Raw genomic sequence first — 25849 nt, forward strand, 5'->3', positions numbered from 1 at the left:
AGGTTGGGTTAGGCACAAGCACAGGTTGTTATTTGTCAAGTTTGGTTTGATCTCCAATCAATACGATCAAAGAGGAAAATTGTGGCTGATGCTTTAGCACGATTTTGTTCTCAATTGCAAAGTTTTTCAAGACTCAAAACTTTTGGGCTGAATTACATATACATGCTTAAATGGCAAGGTCTTCAATTTGTTCATGTAATGTAATCTACGGGGTATGCCGTCGGGGTTTTCTGATGCCCTCATGCACCCCTTGACATAGCATGGGCTAGAACTATAGATTTCTTCCCTTGGGATACACAAATGTACATCCCCATAAATATGTGCAGTTGTGTGTCCTGAAAAAAAGAATCTATGATTCTAACACATGCTATGTCAGGGGGCTTATGGGTTGTTTGCTATCTTTCCTCTTTTAGCCCTTTTAACTCCAAAGAGGATGCCCGTATGGCACGGAACTCTAATGTGTGTATGTATATATAAAAGGTGTGCAACTGGAAGGAATTTCGACCCAAAGTAGCAAATACAAGTCATATTCAACTAGGCCTTTTGAAGCAAAGATTTCTCTATCACCTTAAAGACTTAACAATCCAAATATGATCAAAGAAAGAAATCCAACCATAGAGATAATGATTAAAGAAAAAGATGTAGAATTATTTGGAACTATAACTCATTCCGAGTGGGTCCCAACCATCACAATAAAAAAAATCAGAAATTCTAAAACAGTGACCGTCAAATTTGTAGCAGATCCTGGGTAGGTTTTTCTAGGAATTGAAAAGGATTACAATTGGGGATTGATAGGATGTTTTGAGTTGAGTGAAGGGGTTCAAAGGTTCTATCAAATTGGTTTCTTATGATTTATTTATTGAATTTATTTTATATAATAAAAGTCCTTGACCACATAGGCATCCTTACTCCTTATTGGTCAACCATGTACTTGTGTGGCTGTTTGATTTTTCTAAGTTCCGATTGTCGGCTCTGATTAATTAATGATAAAATGACTCGCTAAAACATACATGGTTGACATGGCGAAGGTATAGAATCGTAGATCTTTTTTCTTGTGTATTCCAAATAAAAAAGATATATAGTCCTGTGCACTTGCCATGTTAACCATGTACAGATTGAGTACGGTTTTTCAAGTAAGATTATCACAATTCTAAAAAAATTGAAAATCTTTCCAAAGAAGTTTAAATTTGATTAAGACTAACCTTACTAACCTAATAAGATATTAAATCTTACTTTGGATCATTGAGCTGATGTTGTAGCATTCAAATACATGATCTGATGCCACAGGGTTGTAGATATAAGAAAATAATTTTTCCGATTGAATTTTAATTTTAAATTTGGGAGTTTGGTAACCATCCAATTTTAAAACCTTGGATCTAGTCCAAAATAAATTGTTTAAATGGATATATTTTTTGGATCTGAATTTTTCCATGAAATTGAGAGGACTGTGGTGTTTGGATTGCCAATGTGTTAATTCATTTGAGCTTTAACGACCCTTGGTAAGACTTGAACTCTTACTAACTTAGTCATGAAAGTGTTCTTGATCTTCTTATAGAGTATTTGAAGTGGTATAATAAAATAGAAAACTTGAGCTTTCCATTGTTATTTTGGACTTTCAAATTAAGTAATCGTGTGATGAAATCATTCAATATTATTAGTATGTTAAGTTTCCATATAAGTCAAACTAATAATAATAATAATAATAATAATGCCCTTGTATACATAGGAAAGTTGGTGGATACATCCCCCCAAGACTTCAGTATCCAATACGATGTCCCGTTCTTATAAAATAGGAAAGGTGTCTACATGGCATGTTTTAGTTGGAGTTTAGAACATCTCCGACTCTTAACAAGTTGTGCACGCGGCACATCGTGTTTATCTTCCAATCAAACTATGTTATGTAGACACCATTCTTATCTATGGGAATGGGACACCAAATGGGATCGCAATTCTTCCCACAATTGTGAAAAGGTTGGTAACCCTTTAAGCAAATTAACAGTTCCTAGCTAAAGTATCTATCATTCTCGAAATCTCTGCACATCCCACTTCTTCTCAAAGATAAAAAGAGGCATGGAATCCTTTTTCTTTTTTGGGAGGAACTTCTAGTGATCTTCATGACCTGTGTGTTGCTTGAAACTCATGATTATGGGTTGGCAAATATCAAATTAAATGGCAAATTAGTGGCATAGTGTAGAAAGAAAGTTAATTGGGCCATGACCACTTACTTCCTAAAAGAAAAAGGAGTCTCTTTGAGCATCTTTCACTCAATGGACACATTGGAAAGTTCCTGCCACATAAAATTTAATTTTGTGAGTGTTGTGGGAATTGAATGAGTATTTGATAGTTTGGTCAAACACTACCCATTCCCACATGTAATGGCAATTCTATTTATTATATTTTATGATAAAGAAGGAGAGAATATAAATAATATGTTCTTTATTCTTTTAAACTTAATAAAACATATAAGCTTATATTAACTAACATTTAAGAAAACATGATCAATGGTGGCTTTCATTACATATCTATAACTCAATATATTTATAGAGTCGTGATAACCTAACGCCTCCCCTATGACATACACCCCCTACGCCCCCATCATAGAACCGTAGATAATTTACCTCGGGATACATAATAAAAAAGATTTATGATTCTCTATATTCTGAGGCCAGTGATCTACGGTTCTGTGATATAGGGGATTGTATGTTAGAGGGGGGCATCAGAAAATCATTTTTCATATTTATATGTAACTTTTGTTGTAGTAGTAGATTCAAAAGATCTTTTTTAAAAGGTTGTAGTGCTGAAAAAATGCGGGAATGGTGATGGGGTTTGAGGGTCTTCGCCTTTTATCAAGTTTCATCATTGAAGCCTCCAGAAAAAGGACCCCCACGAAGTTTTTGTCCTCAAGTTCAATAAAACACAAGGAATCATTAATCTCTACTGTGTACACAAAGCTTTTATTGACTATAATTTAACCCTCTTTTCTTTATGAGGCCTAGCTTGCTATTTGATTCTCCTTTTGACACAACTCTCACTCTTTTTGATTGATGTGGTCTTCTCTTACATATATGTATTATCATGGACAATACATCTCGGCAAAAACATCCATTGACCTATCGATGTCGTGGAAGTGCCCGTCCCCATCCCCATCCCTAGTGCGTGAACAAGTTCATATGTTTGGCTCTGAACTTAATAAAGTATTTGAAAATTTGTTCAAGAAAATCAAAACAAATGAAACCGACCACACATCAATCAAGCATCTCCTAAGGTCAATTCCTTTAATGCAAGGGATCGTGAGTAGCAATCATTCCTTTACTTTAGTGTTTTTTTTGGGGTTTTTGAATAATTCCTAACCTCATGTGTTAATTAATCCATAATGTAAGTGCTTAGTAAGATTTATTGTTAAATTAAACTATTAAAATATAAAAAAGAAACATTCACCAACAACCCAACAAGCCAAGAGTGCATGTGTACTTAATTCTTTTCATTGGGTATATTAAGATACCAAATGCACATTGTTGGACAATGGACCCACACCCACATTGGCTTATAGGATATTAAGTATTCCCTAATGATTCCATTAGTCTAATCAAGTGCTTTGTGAGTATAATTTAATGAGAGGTTAAGGAATCTAAAAGAAAAAAAAAATGGGTATTCGCGTGGCCTCACCACAAAAAGGGACTCTAATGAATAATTATAAGAGTCTTGATAATATGACTTGTCAGGTGACATACTCAATCGACTCCTTGTTGTGGACATGTTAGGGAACCGTAGATCTATACGTCTTGGGATATATAGTTCTCTCGGGATACATTGTTTTTTAATGCATGGGAAAGTGCAATCATGTATCCTGAGGCATATTGATAAGGTCCCAATTATTCAATTTTGGGACCACAATTGCACTAAGATTACCATTACATAAATGTTAGTTCCTTTAAATAATTGCAAAATTATTTTATTTATCCAAATTAATAGAGCTAATGATATATTAGTGTTAATTGTAGCGCACGTGGAAGCTAACAAATCGCGAAACAAATACGGTTACAATACACGAGCCGAAAGGAAGCATCCAGAAAAACCTCGAAGGATTTGGGCGCCACGTCACCGCGCCGCGGCTAGCCATGACCGCGCCGCGGTCATTTCGAGGAATTGGCCCTCGAGATTTTCACAGAAGCTTCTAGAAGCTTCGGTGGTTGTAACTGAATGGGTAGTTTGAAGCGAATCATCCGAAAAGTTAACCCGATTGCCCGAATACGAACATTATAAATTTGAGGGTTGATTTTAGAGAAAGTTCCTCTCCTTGCTCTCTTCTTCTCCAATTTTTGATTGTTCCTCTCTTTAATTTGCTGTAATTTTCTATTGAGAGTTCTCTTGAGTGTAGTGAGAACATCAAGAGTGTTCAATTCTTTTTCTTTGTAAATTGTTGGGAGAGCTATAAAAGAAGAATTCGGATCGATCATCATCTTCATCTTCTTCACCTATTCTCTCTTTTCTCTTTTATTGTTTTTCTGCAATTACAATGCTTGCAATGATTGGCTAAATTCTCATTAGAGAAGTTAAGGAAGCCATAGCAAATTAATCCCTCTAGTGTAGATTTAAATTCTTGCTTGCTTACATGTTTTAATCATGAAAATTCTATTATGATTAAGGTAATCCAACTTATAATTTTGATCCAACTTAGATAGCCATTACTTAGATAAGTTCAAGAATGGCTATGCTATGTGAATAATTAGAATATAAATTGGGCAATCTCCATCATATTAGGATTTTCATGAATAGCTTTTAATTTCTTTCAAAAATTTAATTGATCCATCTTCCGATCCATGAGCAATGACTTGCTCCATGGATTGAGTTAATTTTAGAATTTATCTACACTATGGATTACTTGCAAAGGTTTACTTGACCTCTCTAATCCCTCTCTCTTAGAATTTTAATCTTTATTTTCTGTTTAGATTGCAATTTAGTTTCTACTACAACTTTGCTTTGTTTTTAAAACTAATCTGTTTTTGTTTCTAAATTCTGTTTTGGCATTTTTATCCGAATGAATCCTTGAATTCTCATTGTCCCTGTGGAACGAATTCGACTTGCCCAAAGTCTTAGTTCAAATCTTTATCTCTACATCTCTATTGCAAGATCTACAACCGATCACATATAGATCTACGGTTCCCAAATTTATCACGTTAGGGAGTCGATTGAGTATGCCAACTGACAAGTCATATTATCACGACTCTAATTATAATTATAATCAAAATTCGTTAAAGTTTAAATTTAAATTAAATCAATAAAGAATTATAATAAAGTTTGATGTGATGTATTGAGAGTTGTATATAGATATATACTTAAACTACTTTATAGTATAGATGTGAGATGTAACATGATCCACCAAAGACTCAAAATTTGCTGTCAAATAAGCATCGCGACTCGTCATCACGTAGAGGAGCAATCAATAGAAAACGATATCTCATCCTTAGTTTAAATGCTTATGGAGGATCCTATTTCTTTTGTTTTTTAAATAGTGGGCTTCGCTAGGCTCCAACGTACAGTACTCTACAACTAAACAAAATATAAAATATAAAATGAAAAATACTACTTTCAAATTACGTTTGAAATTCTTGGGCAGAAGATCATCCGAGATAAGAGCATATTTTAGTAAGGCTATCCTAACTTAGTAAGATTTCAAATCTTACAAAGAGTCATCAAGCTCACTTTGTGACATTCAAAACCATGACCATTTTATTAACTCGAAAAAGATTATTTTTTATCGTTAAATTTTAATTTTAAATTTAGGAGTTTAGTAGGAGTTCAATGAGTAATTGTTTGCTCACAGCCCAACACCAATTTGACATGTGGGGCTGATGAAGTAAGTAATAATAGAGAAATTTTGTCTCTCCTCCCTGCACGTCCACAAATCTCAGTTTTTAGATTCTAAATCTTAAAAAGTATTGTGGGTTTCACATGGATTATCATATTGACAATCAACCATCACAACCTTCTAGATTTCATGAAAAAATTTAAGGTAAAAAATAATAAAAATTTAGAACTTGATCAAAGGTGTTGAAAATGGACGACTATCACTATCAAACACCCAAAATTAAAATTAAAATTTAACGGTGAAAAATAACTTTTTTTTCCCCTAAACTCATAGAATTTCATTTGTATTGGTTGATGTTTTTTTAATGCCACAAGTTGATCAATCAGGAAAAAGTTCTCCTCTAATTGCTTATGTCATCAGCACTACATGTCAAAATGGTGTTGGGTTGTGAGCAAACAATCACTTGGAGTTCAATAGCTACCCATTTTCAAAAAACTTGGATCAAGACTCAAAAATTACCTTTTTGAATTTTTTTTTCTTAGGGATCTCAATTTTTTATGAAATCTAGAGGGATGTAATTGATATCCCATTTGAGTTCAACGACTCTTCTTAAGATTTGAAATAAAAATGTTTTTCTACTTTTAACGATTTCCAAAATAATATATCCCTAGCAAACCTGTATTGAGTTGTAACTAATACGGGGTACTCAATTGATGCTCAAGAAATTTCAATTAACATAAAAAATAATTGAAATATTTACGAAAAAATGATTAGTTTTTGACGAATTTACGATTTTGGCTCACTGTTCATATTAATTACCAAAACATGATCGATAACAAATTCAGAAGTTTTTAAGGTGGCTATTTCGCAGGTTTAAAGTAACAATTTCACATTGAACTTGAGAAATTGCCACTTTAAACCTGCAACATAGTCACTTTGTTCTAATTTTAATATTTTTTAACGAAAACATGATCATTCATGTTTTGGTAATTAAAATGAAAAGTGATTGAAATCGTAAATAACTCATTTTCAGTTCATGAAATAGTAATTCACCTAAATTAATTTGTTATTTCATTAACATAAAAAATTTGATGCCTCTCCTCTGCATACATAATAATAATAATAATATATTCAATTGGGCCCACTAACCCCAATTATTCAGACCCATCTCTTATTGTATCAGTGAATAAAGGGCTACTTGAGAGCAATCAATCATTCCAAATGAAATCAGTAAGGTGCTTGCCGTTTCATTACGCTATATAATATATGGTGATTGCAAAAATAACAGAGAATTGTTACAAATGATCTTAAGATCTTTGGAGGATTTCATTTACTATTTATAGAAGATAAAGTTACAATAGAAAATTTAAAATAGTTTAAAGTGTAACATCATAGATTTTCTATTGAGATTGTGCAGATCATAATTTTCTTTCCTCAACTCAAGCTTTCGAGTTATCAGCCTAGTCAATAACATAAATCTTTTGTTGAGATCCTATTTTCTCTTGGGAGTGATTGTGTACTACATGCTCCTCTATATATTTGTGTCTTTTTATCATCCCCCCCTCATGAATGAAAGTGTGTTTGGTTGATTGCTTAGCACATTGTTTGTAGTTTTGTTTCAAAACACCTTAAAAATGTGTTTGGATTGAGAGAAATAGAGCGAAGAGAAAAGAAAATAGATGAGTTTCTCTCCATTTCTTTTGTTTGGATTGGTAAGTGGGATAGAGAAGAGAAAAGAATTAGAGAGAAGAGAACAAGAAAAAAAAAAGAAAAAAAAGATGAGTTTTAAAATATTTTATTATTCCAACTCTACCCCTAAATCTCTTTTATTAAAATTCTAAAACTGTCATAATATTTCTATTGTCAATCCAAACGTGGTCAAGACAAATTAAGTTTCTCTTCTCCCCACTTCTCTCAACCCAAACAAAGGATGAGTTTTGAATTAAAAGTAATAGGGTATCTGGGTGTGAGTTTCAAGTCCCATTTTTCTCTTACCTCCTTTTTGTTCTTAAATCCCTTTCTTTCCATTTTTACTATGTTACCCTTTTAAATAAGTCTTTGTGAATCAAAGTTCTGCCATGTTTGTTAAATGCAAAACTTTTAATTCCAAGAACTTAGAGTGCAAAATTCAAAAGGAATAATAATAGGAGATAAGGATGCTTAAGGTAACTTCTTTAATTATTCTTCATTTTCTTAACTATTCCTTTCTATTTTCATTGAGTAATGATTTTCTGACTCCCTCACGTGCCATACTCAAAATACTCTTTTGATGTGGCATGTGCTAGAACCATAGATCTTTTTGTCTTGAGATACACAAATGCACATATTTATGAGAATATGCAGAAGTGTATCCTTAGGCAAAAAAAATTTACGATTCTAACACATACCACATCAGGAGAGTATTTTGAGTATGTCACGCGAGGAAATAAGATTATCACGACTCATTTTCATTATCTTCTCTTTAACACGCGGCCTAGGTAAACAAAGTTCTATAATGTTTGTCGTTGTAGTAATAATTTCAAGGACTTAAAACAAGTCATTGGATGATAGAAAGGACATGATTTGAATGAATTCTTTCTTCGTTAAATGAGCTCCCTAGATGTCAATTTTTACAAAAAAAGAAGTCACTAGGTATACCTTTTGTTTGTTTGGATTTTTAAATTTTCTTTTCAATGGTACTTCATTTATATAAATCATTTTTCTTCTTTTTGTTATTTTTGTGGGATTAAGTGTGGTAAAGCACTTGATGATATTATTAGTTGACTATTATTTGCCCCTTTACAAGAAAATTACGATTTTGCCCTTGACTATCGAATTGTTTTTCCATTATGTTTTAGAATCTTTTATTTGGTGTGTATTCAATCCTTACTTGGGTGTTCATATAATGTCATCAATTGTGTTTTTTTTAAGTGAGCTTATGTCATTTCCCTTTAATAAGACACCAAACAATAAAACATAGGTATTTTTTTTTTTTTTTTTAAATGTGTGCAACTTATGTCCAAATTCTGATTTCGGTACATTTTTCATTTTAATTCCCAAAACATGCGTTTCGAGTGAATTCATCAATTTTATAATCAATGAATTCGTTGTTATATCTACGAATTCATAGATATTAAAAGTGATGAAGGTTGTAAAAATGATGAATGTATGTTTTGGGAATTAAAATGAATAGTGTATCGTACTTGGAATTTCATTATATTCAATGCAAAAAATGGAGATTCACCATAAAACATATGTGTTTGGGGTGCAATAATCATTATATTTTTGGTGGCCGTACCCATTCAATTTCTTTTTCTTATTCACCTATCAAAGATTTTTTTTTTTTTTTTTGATCTTCGATTTGGGTTTTACTAAGGTGAGAAAATCTCCTTGAAACTTAAAAGGACTTGGTCTAATCACGAGGAGGAGCATTGAGGCACCTGGGTACAATATTCCAAGTATAACTAGAAAAGAAATTGTATGTGAAACCATGCTCAGACGAAAGTAATATTTCTTGGCCATTGGATCAACACATCCTTCGCAACTCCACGACTCGACTCCATGAACCATAACACTCGATTGCACGAGCAATCCTTAAAAATTTGATTCCATAGATTAACTGTAACACTCGATTCCACAAGCAAGACATGAACAATCTAATTTCATGGATCAACTACAACACTTGATTCCCAAACAAACCTTCAATGTATGATAGTTTGATTTGATCTCTCAAACTCTCATGAATAGAGAATGAGGATTTGGGTTGGAGAGACGTTGCTAGGGTTTCCAGAGACTCAATAATTAATGAATTCCGAGCCTCTCTAATCTCTAACCCTAGAAGTATGAAAAGTCCGATTTATTGGCAAAAATTTGGAGTTTAAAAAATTGAACTATTGTTCACCGATTGATCAGACAAATCAATCGATCGATCGATTTGAACATGAATTTGATTGATTTGCTCATCAAGGTCGATCGACAATATATGTAAAACTCGATTTTTCTTTTTTCTTTTTTTTTTTTAAATTAAAAACTTATTTTGAACTTTCAAACTTTAAAGCATTTCTAATTACATATGGTAAATTAGTCTCTAAGTCACTTACCAGTTTAATTTATGGAATCGAATGATTTAAAAATCTTCAACCAACAAGCTTGAACCTTCAACCTTGATCTTCAACTCTTTCGATGACTAGACAACGACTGACTAAACGAAGTTTGGATGACTTATTCATTGGGGTCCATTAAATTAAGTTACCACAATTGGGTATGGGGAGAGTTTTCAAAGGAGTAGGGGAGAATTTATAAAAATCTCCAATGATTTTAGTTCTTTAAGACAAATATCTCCTAAATGAAAAGGAACCAAAATGGCAAATAATTCTTTTCGTAATCCGGAATCTCCGTAGGGGTGGTAGAGTGCAGACCATAAGATAGTCCTGACCACACAACAACATAGGCCTAGGGAACAAAACAGAAGAAAAGTTATTGTCTTTTGTGGTCAATTATTATTGATTTTTGATGTGTTCTCGTGCATTATGAAAACTACATTTGTATCCCTATATCAAATCCCAACCAATCTTATAATATACAATTATATCTAATTTTTCTTTATAGAAAAGTGATGAATTTGAAGTGAAAATAAGATAATAAAAAGTTAGATATTTCCTCATTTCAACTTTGATTTAGAGTCTGAAAAAAAAAAAAAAAAGATTAGTCAGAGGCCTAGGGAAGTAGATTTAAATCTTTTGAAAACTTAGGATAAGAATTATAATTTATTGAGTCCTGATAATATGACTCATCAGTTGGTATACTGAAATAACTCCATGATGTGGACAAGTTTGGGAGCCGTAAATCTATATGCCTTGGGATACATGATTCTCTCAAGATACATTTTCATGAGGAAGTGCAATCGTGTATCTCGAGACATTCAGATCTACGATACCCGAACTTATCACGTCATGAAGTCATTTGAATATGCCACCTGACAAGTCATATTATCAAGACTCTAATTTATTTATTAATGGCAAGGTCGACTAAGATCCAATTTATCAATGCATTATAATAAGATATCACAACTGTATATAGGAAAAGTACTCACAACTCCAAACCTATATTAATCCTAAGAATGATGTTGAAGTAACCTTAGGCTGGAACCTCATATCACACTTCTTGAGGTCACTTCAACACGACTCTAATCCCAAACTTGCTAAGTTCTAGTTTTATTCATCCAAACTCGCTAAAATTGATTATAACATAATTTACTTCAATTTGTGGTGTAACAACGCTCGAAATCCAGATTCTAGAATCTTAGGTTGTAAACCTTTCAAAGCTAAATCATAAATGATGCAATCTGTAGCTTCAATTTTTCATACAACCCAATTATTTTTATCTTATCTAAGCATTTGATTCCATCAGAGAAAAAATTAGATGAACTTATATACATATGGGTCACATTCGAGGGACATCTACAATTGACAATTATTTTACGTTGCTCAGATGTCATCTATTTTAAAAGATCCAACATCATTTTGTGGTATTGTAGAAAACGTTGAAAAAATGGACAACATCCGATAGGTTGTGTAAAAATAGTTATCAATTGTAGATGTCCTCCGAACGCGACCCATCTAAAATTCACATTGTAAATCAGACATACTCTACATAAGACTTAATCAAATATATCTTTAATTAGAATACTAATCCTCGTCTCTTGGTATTGGAAATCAAAGAAAATTTATATCAGATGACCTGCAATATAAATTACAAAACAATGATTTATGGTTAACTGTATATTAGTTGAAAAACATTCATTGAATAGTTCATTCCGATTAAAACATATATTAATTAAAAGATTTATGCCAACTTATGTTCAGACCTAGTCCTTCATTAAAGAATATATATATATACTGACATGTGATGAGGTCACGCCCGAAGCCTAAGTTGCAAAAAAAAAAAAAAAAAAGTCAAAATTGAAACTTACAGATCCAAATCTTAGGCCAAGAACCTTTTAATTATGGATTATAAACAATGTAATCCCTAAAATGCTTCAATTTTTTTTTAGAATGTATACAATAAAAATTATTTATCTCATCCAAGCATTCGATCATGTTAGAGTGAAAATACCTTTTAGTAACTAAACGTACATAAAATCAACATTTATTATTCAAATTATAGATCAGACATATGTACATGTCCTTAAAATTGATATACCTTTACAATATAGATTTAAGGGTGTCAATGGGTACCCATCCCTAGAAAAAAAAGACTTTAGACATCACTTTTTAAGTGTGTAAAAGGCGGTTCTCAGATGTCATTTTTTTTTCAAAACCAATGTCTAAATTCTTGCATTTTTTTGCGCAATCCCTCCATTCGTGAAAAATGCACTTTGGATGTCATTTAAAAAAAATGATTCTTATTTAAAGAAAAAAGTTGTGCCTATGTCTTGTCCTTGGACGTATCCATGTCCTGCCCTTCGCCATGTCCATGGTTGTGCCATAAATGCCCATGGATTTGCTTTAGAACTCTTTTATAGCGTAAATGGGAAGTTCCCACTAGTTGGGACTTTCATGTTTGCTTAGAATGGAGAGTGACAACCCATGGAGGTAGTACTCATTTGAGATGGAGGTTATGATGGATAAAGTTTTGGAGTCTAAGAAGCTCTTAAGAAGAGACTTTTGACAGAATTTAAGAAAAGGAGAAAAAAATGTGTCTTGGGAGCTTCCTCTATTTATAGGTCTTTCAAGATCCTTAGTGATATAATCGTCCACACACCCTTAAGTTCAACTAAATTACAACAAAATATCTTTGATTACCCATCATCAAAGGGGTTTTGATGATCATTTTTTGCACCTTAATGAGTCTTACCGATCAAGATAATCAAAGTTAAGAGTGTACATTACTCTCAAGGTCTCTAGAGAATTCTGTGAAAGATTGAATTGTGCATGCCATTGAGAAAAACTTGATTTTCATAGAGAGTATTAGTCGTGGCGTGCAATTATCCAAACTTGAGGGTCCTTAAAAAGGTCAATTACTCTCCTATGTGTCATAATGACTTGGGGTTGGGAGGGTAATTTCTCCTTATCTTCTAGAGAATTCTTTTGATGAGAAAAGGTGTCCATGACTTTGACCTTGGTAAATTTAAAAGAACTTAAAAAGAAGGTAAGAAATTATCTATGTAATGGTTAAGGGTTAACTATCTCCTTTTATGTCTTAAAAACTTGAGGTTAAGAATGTAATTGACCTTAAGATAAGTTTTTTACTAATTGAATTTTTCACTTGAAGGTTCAAAGATTTACATGAAAATAATGAGAATAACATGTGTGAATAATTAATGGATTGGTAAAGATGGTACTTTACTCTCTTTCTCTTAAGACAAAGAGGGAAACAAGATAATTAGAGAGGGTTATGGTATAAAAACATCTTAACTAGGTTTGTAAGCCCATGGTGTGTCTTGGGACTTAACAGAAAATCATATTAGTCCTTCCTCAAGGACAAGACCTTTGCAAAAATGCAATTGTATTACTCTTTTGCTTGGTCTGCTCCATGCTATACTCGTAGGCTTATGCATTCTCTCAGGGTTGGCCCAAACAATTTAAGATGTGTACGACCACATTTATAATCTTGTAAAGGACAATGAGCTTGTGGTCGAGTTATCTCATTCTAAAGATCAAGTTGCTTAGGGATAGGATTTTCTTTAAAATAAATTCTATAACATTTCTATTGATCATTCCTTATTAGAAGTTGGTTTTAACTGATCAAATTTTAAGGGGAATTTTATATTTATACATATATATATAACTAGTTGTAGAAATTATTTTTTAGAGTAATGTCCAGGTGACATTGGAATTTGCTAGAGGGGCACACATAACTACATATCAGTGCACCCCCCATGTCAAAAATGTGAGAATCTCAGTTAATCCCAATGTCACCACATGATTTTCCTCTTTTTTATTCTTTTATTCTTTTATTTTCAACAAATTAAAGTTATAATTTCTCTTTTTATCTTAGAATAGTGCTTTGTTAACAGTTGTTTTTGTTTCAACAACCTTGGCATCACTCCTCGTCATCACACAAGATGGCAAAATTAAAGCTTTTAATTTCAACAATGGCAGTTCGTAATTTTATTCTTTTAAGGTCATGTGTTTCGATATATATATATATATATAGCGTCGATGGATGGCTAATTATTTTACTTAAACTTTTATTTAAAACACTTAGTTTACACTTTAAAATTTGTTTAATCATAGTATTATTGGTTGGGTGGTGGTATTATTTATTAGCTCTGAGCTCTGATTGCGATGGAAAGCCATTGACTTTTCACACCTAATCTATAAATATATACACCACACCATCTCTTCTATATATCTTTATACATATATACACACCATCTCTTCACCTTTTCTCCTTCATCGTTTTCTTTTCTGAATTCTCATCGTTCCAACTCATATCTTCTTCATTCAAGGAGTTATTCTCTAATCTATAAATCTAGTTTTTATTCTCTCTTACAACAATCCCCACTTTGTTTTACATCTTTTTATCAAATTAAATCACCCAATTTTCTCTACCCCTTGAACACATTCTCTTTTAAAGGCATTTTCAAGGATAAGGTGAGTACATTAATTGAGTGATTAAACTGGCTTGCTTCTTTATTCCTATTCCTTAGCAAATCATTTATAAAAACCTTCCAATCATGTAAATTTACCCATTCTTGTTCTACTCTTCTCTTAGAAAAAACCCATCAAAAAAAAAATTTGTTTAATTCACTTGTATTTCTAATCTAAAGAGAGAGAGAGTTAGAGTTAGAGTTAGAGTTCTGGCTGAGATTCAGACGTAGAACCACCTTTACAAAAACCAACACACCATGTAATTGTAATCCTCCTTTTACTTTACTTTCTCTCCTCTCCCTCTCTCTATTTCTCTCAAAAAAAACAAAAACAAAAAAAAAAATTAAGGATGCCGGAACCCGAGAACGGAACGCCAAACGTGTCGGCACCTGCGACTCCAGGAACGCCGGGGACACCAGGAGGGCCATTGTTTTCTGGACTCCGAGTCGACTCGCTGTCTTATGATAGGAAGTCAATGCCGAGGTGCAAGTGTCTGCCTCCCTTGAACACGTGGACTCCGACTCACTCGTGTCTCACCGACTTTCCTACGCCTGACGTTTCTCTCAGTAGGAAGGTACGCTTCTCTCTCTCTCTCTCTCTCTCTCTCTCTCTCTCTGGTCTTTGTCGTTACTTCCATTTCTTTAATTAAAGAAAAAAAAAACACTTTGGGAAGTGTAATAAGTAATAACTACTTCTACAGCTTTTTTGATTTAATCAGATAAACGGTTGAGATGGGAGGAAAACAAATATTACTATATTACTATATAGTGTAGATTTCCTTGAGATCCGTTTCATTTTAGAATCTATCTATCTATCTATCTATAAATGCTTTCTTGTAATTTTATGTCAACTCCCCCAAAACCGAAAAAATATTACAATTGGTGTTATTTAAATAATTTTAAAAAAGTTGCTATTGGCACCCGATTTTTTTTTACTTATTATCACTTAATTAAAATATTAAAAATAAAGTTAATGAATTAAAAGTTTGGTGCCAATAAAAACTCTTTTTATTTTTTTTTTTTTTATATGTTTATAAATTTCTATTGGTTAGATTTAGGTTTTTATATGTTCGTAAAGTGTTATAATGCTTTGTAATGTTGAAATAATAATTTGAAGAAATTTTGTAATATTTGAATGATGTGTTTTTATCTTTAATGTAAAATAAATAATATAAGAAATTGATATATATTAAGTAAAAGTTGGGGTGCCAATAACAATTATGTATAAATACTCATAAGATATTTTAAACATAATGAAATTAATAAAAGGTGATAAATGAAATTCTCAAAATATCAAGGGGTCATATAGAATTATGTGAAACTATATGGGTGAAAGTGTAATTTACCCATAAAATAAAAAATAATACCCCTTAATGTCAGTCCTACGTCCGATAGTTTGATCTTTGATGATAGTATTTTTACGTCAATCAATAACTGAGACTTTTTTGTATTTTAGTTTATTGTATTTTTTATATAAAAAATAAAAATATCTTAATTTTTCATTTACTTCTTATCCAGAATATTTCTCATTTTGGATTGACATACTTTGCTTTCTCATAGTTACCTCTGCAACTCTTTCAAAATAATCGTCCAACGAAATTTGTACAAACAGACACCATTCATATCTATAAGAACGAAACGACGCCTTACTTGATCACGAATCTTTCTCCTATTGTTTTATTAGGTAATAAACTATGATTCTATAAGGAGGAATCACAAAAATTATCAAATTTAATGAATTTTTAACGCGATATATATCATCCCACCTAACATGTATACATCAGATAAATAAAGATTTGAAATTATATAAGACGAGTAACTCCAGTCAATCTTGTCATCTCAACTAATCCTTAGTGGGTCACAGAAAATAATTGATCGAGCAATAGAGACGCTATTTGGCTTTCCAAGACACAAATTTCCCAACAATAGAAAGTCAAATCGATCCAATTGATTGAGAACCCAAAGAAATATATTTTGAGACTTAAATAGACCAACCCATGGTTAAGAGCTAGATCATCTGCTCTAGATGATTTAGGGCATGGGACCCGCCCATTAGAAAGTCTATAATTTATAGTACAAAAGCTGACTACATATGCCCTATTGGTGAGAGAGGAAGACAATTTTCATATGGAGGCCTCAGGACATCTATATCAACCAGACGATTTAGATAAGATAATAGGGATTTTCCATAAGAATGGTATCTCTTACGGAATAATTTTTATTTATTTTTAAATAAATAAAGAATAATATTAGTCCCTTCGAAAATAAAGACAAAAGTCCTTTTTCACGTAAGTAACTTGACAAAATCTTACAAAGGATAGTGCACTCACATCTTGGTATCTAAAAACATGATTCGAAATTCTTAGACCTTGAAATTTTTTTTCAAAAAACCATTATTTTTCCTAGTTAGATTTCAATTTTAAGTTTTTGGAGTTTGATAACCATCCATTTTCAATATCTTCGATCAAGTTCAAAATATATATATATATGTTGTCGTGTTGGTTGTCAATCTAGTCATTCATATAGGCAAAATGACTCTTAGTAAAATTTAAAATCTTACCATATTAACAAGGAAAGTGTTTATGTTTTCACATTGCACAAGACTCGGTAGAGTATATGTAAAGAGTGGAATTTACATGTTTATGACTTTGTGCATGTGTTATAAATATTTTATTTACAACAACTACTCTTAAAAATTATTTATTTGGAGAGTATCCTCATTATTGTCATGAAGATAGGAGTCATATTTTCTAGAAAAAACTTGGGAGAATGACTTTGTAGGATTCTTTATTGAGACTATGTACAGAATAGTCCCCTAGTAACGGATATGAACCATTTAAGTCTCACTTAATAAAATACTAGTCTATTAAGGATCTTTCGAAGATGTTTTTTAAGAACAATACCTGAAACACCCTTTTAGCAACTTTACAAAGTGTTTGATTTAGAAATATAGAGAGTCAAATAAAAATTTGACCAATTTATTTAGTTATCAATATTTATGTGAAAAAAAAATTAATTTATTAAAAACTATTCATAAATTTAATATAATTTTACTTGACTCATTTGTGTCGACTTGTTAATTTTTTAATTGAATCAATTTGATAAATATTAAAGTCGAGTTTTAAAATTATGTTTTAATTATTTATATATGTTAATAAATCTAATGTACATCGACCAAATCAGTTGATGATGGTCATACTTATCTCTATCGTCATCATTGTTGTAATCATCATCTAATGTGATTTAAAGATTACTAATTTTGGTAAGAGAAATAAGTTTTTCTTTTTTAAATTGATCTATAAGAGATGACAATAATTAAGGGGCATATCATTAATAATAAAACATAAGAGTAGTTCAAATATTCTTAAATAAACATGTTTTTTAAACTTCAAAAATCATTGAAAGGGTAATTACGATATTTTTGCTTCAGAAACCTTTTTTAGACTAATATTTGATAAATTTGATACTAACGAGTCCATATTTTTTTAAAAGTGACTTTTGGTACATATTTTTAAAAAATAGGTTTTTACGATCATTGTCCCAAAAAACTTTGAAATGGGCAGCCCACTTCAAAATTTTGAAGGAACCCTCTCCACTGGATTATAAATAGCATATCGAAGGAGGTATTTCAAATTTTGGTGGAAATGTAGGGGGGTGAACTGAATTCAAAATACCAGGTGTATTGTACGGAGGAGGGTTCCTTCAAAGTCGGACTCATTTTTGCTTTAAGTCATGTCTCTTGTTATTGACTGTTTATATACTTTTTGATAGATAAGTAGTTAATATATAATGTATTTTGTTTATTATATATATATTGATAATTGGGTATCACTGTAGACAGCGGACCGGGCTCGTATCTGGGCTTTGCCCAGTCCATAAACCATGGTTTTATTTATCAATAACATTATATATTTCTTCTTTTAAATTGAAAATGCATTTGTAGTGGTAACTATGATAGGTAATTATATGTGACCATTAAGAGTATAAAAAAAAATTAAATTGGTTATGGATAGAATTAATTAAATCTGAATAATTAATAGGGGGTGGGGGTGGTGGTGGTGCAGTTGGGAGCGGAGTTCGTGGGAACATTCATTCTAATATTTGCTGCGACGGGAGGGCCCATAGTGAACCAAAAATACAATGGGGCAGAGACGTTGATCGGGAATGCAGCGTGTGCAGGGCTGGCTGTGATGATAGTGATATTGTCGACGGGCCACATATCTGGGGCACACCTCAATCCATCACTCACCATAGCATTTGCAGCGCTCCGTCATTTCCCTTGGGTTCAAGTACCAGCGTACATCGTGGCACAAGTATCGGGTTCAATCTGCGCCTCTTTCGCCCTCAAGGGAGTATTCCATCCTTACATGTCTGGTGGAGTAACGGTCCCATCTGTCAACACCGGCCAGGCATTCGCCCTTGAGTTCATTATCACTTTCATTCTCCTCTTTGTTGTCACCGCCGTTGCCACCGACACTAGAGCGGTAATTATTTATATCAAAATTAATTAAACTGATTTTTAGCTTAATCTCTTCATTTCTTAGGAATTTCTCCCATTAATTAATGATCTCTCTCTCTCTCTCTCTCTCTCTCTCTCTCTCTCTCTCTCTCTCTCTCTCTGTATTTCTCAGGTCGGAGAATTAGCTGGAATAGCGGTTGGGGCTACAGTTATGCTTAATATTCTAGTCGCCGGGTTAGTTATAACCTTATACTTTTAACTCAATAACGTCTTTAATCCGAAGGGTTGGCTCAACACCAATTTCGGATCAACAAGTAGTTAATGCCCAAGATACCCAATATGAGCATTAATTCCTCAGGGCCACCCGTAAGGGCACACCTTCACGTATCTGGTGCATGTGATCTATAGGTGTTGGACGATCCCTAGTATTAGTCCTTAGATAAGATCATAGTCTATAAACTAAGCAAAACCTAAATGGGTCCAGTCTATAGGTACTTTTTTTCATTAAGTACCTAAGACACCCCTTAAAAAATAGGGAAATGTTCAGCAACAAACATTTGGCAAAACATTTTTCAAAACATGGGTTAGAGGTTTTGGAATGGGCTGATTTTTGGTGAGGATGATCTCTACGGTGAGGAGATCATCATCACCAAAAATCAGACCATAAACTTCTAACCCCATCAAAAATGGACGGTCCACGATTTTTCAACTTGTAAACATGGGGTTAGAAGTTTTGGAATTAGGAGATTATCCTCACCAAAAATCAGCCCATTTCAAGACCTCTAACTCATGTTTTGAAAAATGTTTTGCCAAAATGTTTGTTGCTGAACGGGACCCTAAAAAATAGTATATATATCCACACTTCATGTGGTATAATTTTTCGCACAAAAGAAAACAATTCATGGTCCCACCAACTCATACGTCCCATTGAGCCTTGTCCTTCCCTAGTTGCACATCAATGTCGGTTAGACTTTTGGAAAATCGAGCGCAAATTTAGCGGTCAAGGACTTGTATAGAAACTAGTGGGTTCGACTGTGATGGAAGAGCAAACGTCAGCAAGAAATATCTTTTAGTTTTTTTCTCATAATTTCAAAAGAACTGCTTTTCTGGGAACAGTTTTGTTATGTATTAAAAGTGATCTTTATTTTTGGCTGGAATGGTCTGTAAAGCATCTTTAGTGTAGCAAAAATAAATATTGTCGATCCATTTTATATGAATTAATTGAGATGAATGTGGGTTCAACGGCATTTGAACTTAGATCATGGGATCAACTCTCCTCAAGTCTTTACCAATTTAATTAAGTCGCACCTTCGAGTAGCCTCACCTCACTGTTTGAGTATGAGAAATTTGACTTTAAATTGTTTGGCGGGTGGATTTGATATAATAAAAAATAGGGTTATAATTTATCAAAGTCGGAGGGTCAAGTTTTATTTGATTAAATTATCTATTTTGGTTAGGTGTATTTGTCTAATGGTAACCATATCATTGGAAAATGTTCACTTGTTTACAAATTAACAACTTTGCATTTATTCTCTTTGTTTAATAACCAAATTTTCAGGATAAGATTTTTATGATTATTTTCTTCCTTAATAAATAAATGTTGAATTTGGTACAAAACAAATGGTGAAGGCGGCAACTATTCAATTTAATTTAATATAATTATTGTTATTATTTGACTTTTATGGCCATCCATAATAGTCATATACATCATTCCTTTAAGTTGTTTATATATCATAGTCAGTAGTAGACCTGTTTTATGTCCCATTTTAATACGACGACGTTAAGACAGACATTCATGTTCAATGTCATTGACATTAATGGAGAATTAAGTATCGTTTGATCAATAATTTATGATGTGGCAGGCCAGCGAGTGGAGGTTCGATGAATCCCGTACGGACTTTGGGCCCTGCCGTAGCAGCCAATAACTACAGGTCACTATGGATTTATCTTGTAGCCCCCACACTCGGGGGAATCGCTGGGGCAGCAGTTTACACTGCAGTGAAGCTCCGTGACGATGAGACGGATCCACCACGCCAGGTGAGAAGCTTCCGTCGCTAAGCATGACACCGAGACGCAGAAATGGCATCTTTGAGGGTCCAATCCCTATCTATCAGTATTATTGCTTGGTTGTGGTATATATCTATCTATTATTATATGAAGATTGGCTTGGTATGAGAGGACGTGACATGAAGCCTTCTCCCCATCCTATAGACTATAGTTATCAATCAACAACAATAATAATAATAAAGGTAAGGTAAGTGAAACAATAATGTTTGTTGGGTATCTTATGTCATTTCTCTATCACATGTGAAGTGAGGGTTTGTCGTGATGTTTATATAAGGTATTGGAGTAGTTTGTGTGTTTGCTTTTGTTGTGAGTGGTTTTGGAATAAATTGTTATCATGTGTGACGTTTCTGGCTATGTATATAAAACTGCACATATAGCTTTGTTTTTTTTTATACCTTATATATATATATACTTACATACCTACCAATCACATTAACCCACTTGTATTGAGGCATCCCAGAATTTATAAAACTACCCTCGTTCGACTGCATTTGTCACACAATAGAGAGACTGTGAGGCTATGAGCTCTCTGAAGAAAAAATCTCTTAAGCAAAAAATTTGTCTGGGTACTCCTTATTTTTGCCCTTTGTTCTAACTAAAGGTTGGTGGTGTTGAAATATTTGAAACCAATGGCTATAACTAACACTAAATTTGATTTTTTTTTTAAATTTTTTTTTGGGTGTACAAGTCCAATGAGGGGTGAAAGCCTAGGAGTAAAGGAATGTTACTGCAGTATAATTGTTTGATGCAATCTTAGGGTACATATAAGGTTGTTTTGTTTAGTTTCGGTGATTACTATTCTATTATGACGTGATTTTAATTGAGAAAATTTATTCTACTCTTCCGTAATTTTCAATAAATTACGTATATAATGTGATGTAATATACATATATTGGATTCCTTAAATATATTTCCATAAGTCAAAGGTGAGAAAAATCTTTGTAGGTACATTTATGTAGTATTTATTTTATTTGAAATATTTTCATTACATCTCTTCTAAGAGTATTTTTAGAAATACTTTTAAAATATGGAAAAATACATCTTGAATAAATTCTTTAAATTTATCTTTTTCAACAGTTAGAAAAAATAATTATTTCAATATAAAAAATCTTACAATAGCACATTGCACTTTTTCTTAATTATATGACAATGTGTTCACCTCACCTGTGGACAATCTATTTATATGGTTTCAAAACTCATCCAAGTCATCTCGGTATCAGGCATGAACGAGACAGATGCATAAGTCAATTTTTAGAATGAGATTTAATACCTCATGTTCATTTTTCAAATTGTTTGACGAGACGCCTCAAACATATCAAAAAATTCGTCCAAGAATAGTTGGTATCTGACATGGAGGTCGTATGCATTATAAATAATAATTTTAAAAAAAAAAAAAAAAAACAATGTAATTGATTAAATGAATATGAAAAAAAATTAAAAATTCTAACTATTAATAAAAATGAGATGGAAAAAAATACATACTTAGAAGTTAGAACAATTAACTCTGAGATTTAGCTATATTTTCCCTTTCTCAAATAATCAAACCTATAAATAAAAATTATAAATTATAAAATAATTATTTAGAATATATAATTATAATTAGAAAATTAAATATTGTACAGGACAATGTCCTCCTTCAATATTTTTTTGGAGTGATTAATTTTTTGTAGTTTTTTTTTTTTTTTTTTGAAATAATTCCTGAATTCTTGAGAGTTAAGACTATTTTTGAAAAAAATTGGAAACAAAATAGATTGAGAGTGATTTATGAGTGCTTGACAGATTAATTGAGAATGTTGTGAGAGAGAGAGAGAGTTTGTGAGAGGAATTTGGGTTTGGATGGGTTGTATTTATAAAGAAGCCGTTGTTATGACCAGGGGACAGGTTCGGTAAGGCTTTAGGGTAGGGAAATCGATATCGAACTGAACCAAGTCAGGTTTGATTCGATTTGGGTTTTTTCGGGTTTGGTTGGGGATTCAGGCAGGTAATGGATATTTTGTACAACCCTTCTTTCAGTCCATATTAGATCGATTCATGCAACGAATAACGATTGGAGATTTTTTTTTTTTTTTTTAAACGTTTGGTTTAGATATACGTTTCACCGTTCTAATTTACAAATTTTGACTATTTCAAGAAAATCTATCCTGTTTTGTTGTCGAAAAATCTAAAAATCCAAAAAAAAAAAGAAAAAAGAATCGATAAGATCAATGTTTGAAGCGTCAATCTAGACACTTCAAGCGTTGGACTGAAATTTTAGCCCATAGTAACCAAATTCTCGGTTAATTCTGGTGTTTTTGTACTCATTTTTTTTTTGGGTGTGACCAAAGGTGTGGAGGTCTTTGTGTGCTTCTACATCGACATTGAATCTCTCGCAAAGCTCTCGACAGGTATAATTGAGGTTATGCAGCCTCTAAGACCTCCTTTTAGACTCATTTTAGGTGCCCAAGGATCCTTTTTAGGCTCAGAAAAGCCATATGGAGAGTGCCACTTATTGAAGACAAATCTCCTCCTTCGATTACCTTCTCGGTTGGGCTTTGACAAATTGAAGAGGCAAGTTCAGCTAATCGAGGCCTGCCTTTGGCTAACTGAGCACCATTCGGTTAGATTTTCAGAAATAATATGTACCTTGTCTCAATTTCCTTAGTCGGATTTGGCTAACCAAAGGACTTCCTCAGCTAATCAGAAAGCGCTTCGGTTACATTTCCAGAGATAGTACAAACTAATATCTGAGGACTTGACCAACCGAAAGACCCCTTCTCAGCTCACTGAAGACATTCTCAATTAACCAAAGCTAGTTTTCAAACTAGCCGTTAGAGCCCCCGATTAGCTGAAGCCACTGTTTGGCTGAGCGAAACTAGCCGTTGTTTCCAAAACTTTATAACTAGAGACCTTGGCTCTAGGGCTCATTTGCTTGATCTATTGGGGAGAGATTTCAGTCCACACTCATCTTCTCCAACCCTAGGATCTTAGGAACTCTAGTTTCATACATAAACATCCCTCCTAGGTCCTAAACCTAGAAGTTCCACCCCTCTTCTTCTATATTGTTGACACAATCTCCACAAGATTCAAGTGGAATATGTCATGGAGCACTCTAGCTGAAGATGCTTGGAGTTGAAGCACTTGGGACGTATCGAAGCTTAGATCACCATCAAGGCAAGAGTGTTCATCCTTGGTCACCTTTCTTTATCTTTTTACTGATTTCTTGATTTTCTAGGTTTTCATTGGTAAAAAATCCAAGTCTTGGGAATATATCCCCTAGTATAGGTTCTTGATTAGCTTATGTGCAAAACCATAATGTGAGTTGGAAAGAACTCTTGTAATAGGTTTAGTGATTTTGTCCCAAGAAAAATCAGTTGTAAATGATTTGAGGTGGATTAGTGAACCAAAAACCTTGGATTAGTGAAAACCAAGACCCAACCTTGGGAGCAGATGTAGATATTTAGCCGAACCACTATAAATCATGTGCACCTTATGTGTCTGATGATATTCCTGACTCATTGTGCATGTATTTTTTATTTTATTTTATGAGCCACGGAATTTATTGGGGCAGGACTATGGATGGGAAATGCAACAGACTCATTCCCACCTGGCAACAAAATCATCAAAAAACATGCGCCTGAACTCGTTAAGCACCTTACACCAGAGACCCTAAATACAAAAAATCAAGACAACTAACCTATCTAATCCCTGTACTTAAACTCATTTGTTATAGTCGCATTCATCTATCAAAACCTTAAAATCATGGAAGTAAATCATAAGAAAACAAATTTAAGCAATAGTAACCAGATTTTCTACCATAATTACCTAAAACACAAAAAAAAACTTTTTATAATCCAATAGAATCAAAATCTTTAAAAAAAAATGTTCTTAATTCAAAATTAAGACAAATAATTCGTGAAATCTAAAGTCATTGGTCTTTCTCTTCTTCAAACAACCTTGGTCAAATTGGACTTACTTGATATCTACGCTCCAACTTGAAGGGAAGTACTGAGATTTATTTGTAATATGTAGTATAATAGGATGGAATTTGGGTTAAATTTTGGCCCTACAAGTGGCCGTATTTAAGTAGGGTTGAAAGGGCATGAAGGATGGTATCTTAGCACAGCCCAACCACGAGGTACCTAGGAAGATAGCCAACTTGGCATGGCTAAGCCGACCTGGTAAACTGCTAGAGTAACGGAGTAGATACTGGTCTAGTGTATCTCCCCATTCGGACTGAGAGAGTGCCCCAAGAATCTTGGAGTAATTAAGCGTATCAATCATGTTCTTTCCAAAATGGAAAACCTCCAAAACCTCGTGAAGGCTTTCCTTTATCTAATTTGAAGATCCAGGAGAGGGTCAGGAAGAATCCCCTTCAATAAGGAAGGAGAGACATGTTCAAGGGGAGGAGATTTAAGGAAAGGAATTAGCCTATAAAGAGGATAAGAGGGTGGTGCAGGACAGGACCTTTGGGCTGGTGGTTCAACCTTATAACCATTATTTTCTGCAATATTCGTACTAATTTGAGCATTAGAGGATTTTTTGCAGGTACCCCACCAATGCCCTAGCTTGACGAAGAGAGACAGATTCACCATTGAAACAAGCATTGAAGTGTTTGAGGTACAATAAGGAATATACTTGTACATGTAGTGAGTGTTTATTTGATGTGTTTAGAACAGTAATGGCATGAAGGGTAATCTTAAAATTTCCTCTCTTAACATAAAGCTTAGTGGGTCTCTTTTCCCATCTAAGTCATTCATTACTCTCTCTCTCTCTCTCTCTCTCTCTCCTCCTAAAACCCTAAACCTAAAGTAACCCCTAAAACCTTCAACTAAGATCTCCAAAACCCTAGTACTTCAAAACACAAGCTGAAATGCTTCAGATCCTCCAGTAAGCATTGGGTAGAGAAAATTAATAATATTTATGAATTTGATATTAAAGAGGATGTTTACAAACTAAACAAAAA

At 33.1% G+C, this 25849-nt stretch overlaps 1 protein-coding gene across 1 annotated transcript; it reads left to right on the forward strand.

The window, feature by feature from the left end:
* The first annotated feature begins 14076 nt into the window (after positions 1-14076).
* Positions 14077-21299, forward strand: NIP5;1 (NOD26-like intrinsic protein 5;1). The gene is made up of 4 exons (XM_086459298.1): positions 14077-14956; positions 18446-18865; positions 19013-19074; positions 20703-21299. Exons 1-4 carry the CDS (start codon positions 14732-14734, stop codon positions 20896-20898), a joined length of 903 nt encoding a protein of 300 aa, XP_086315424.1. The 5' UTR covers positions 14077-14731; the 3' UTR covers positions 20899-21299.
* Positions 21300-25849: the final 4550 nt, after the last annotated feature.

This window comes from Akebia trifoliata, chromosome 11 (assembly GCF_017979445.1).
Source record: "Akebia trifoliata isolate Shusen 1 chromosome 11, ASM1797944v1, whole genome shotgun sequence".
NCBI classification, from domain to species: Eukaryota; Viridiplantae; Streptophyta; class Magnoliopsida; order Ranunculales; family Lardizabalaceae; genus Akebia; species Akebia trifoliata.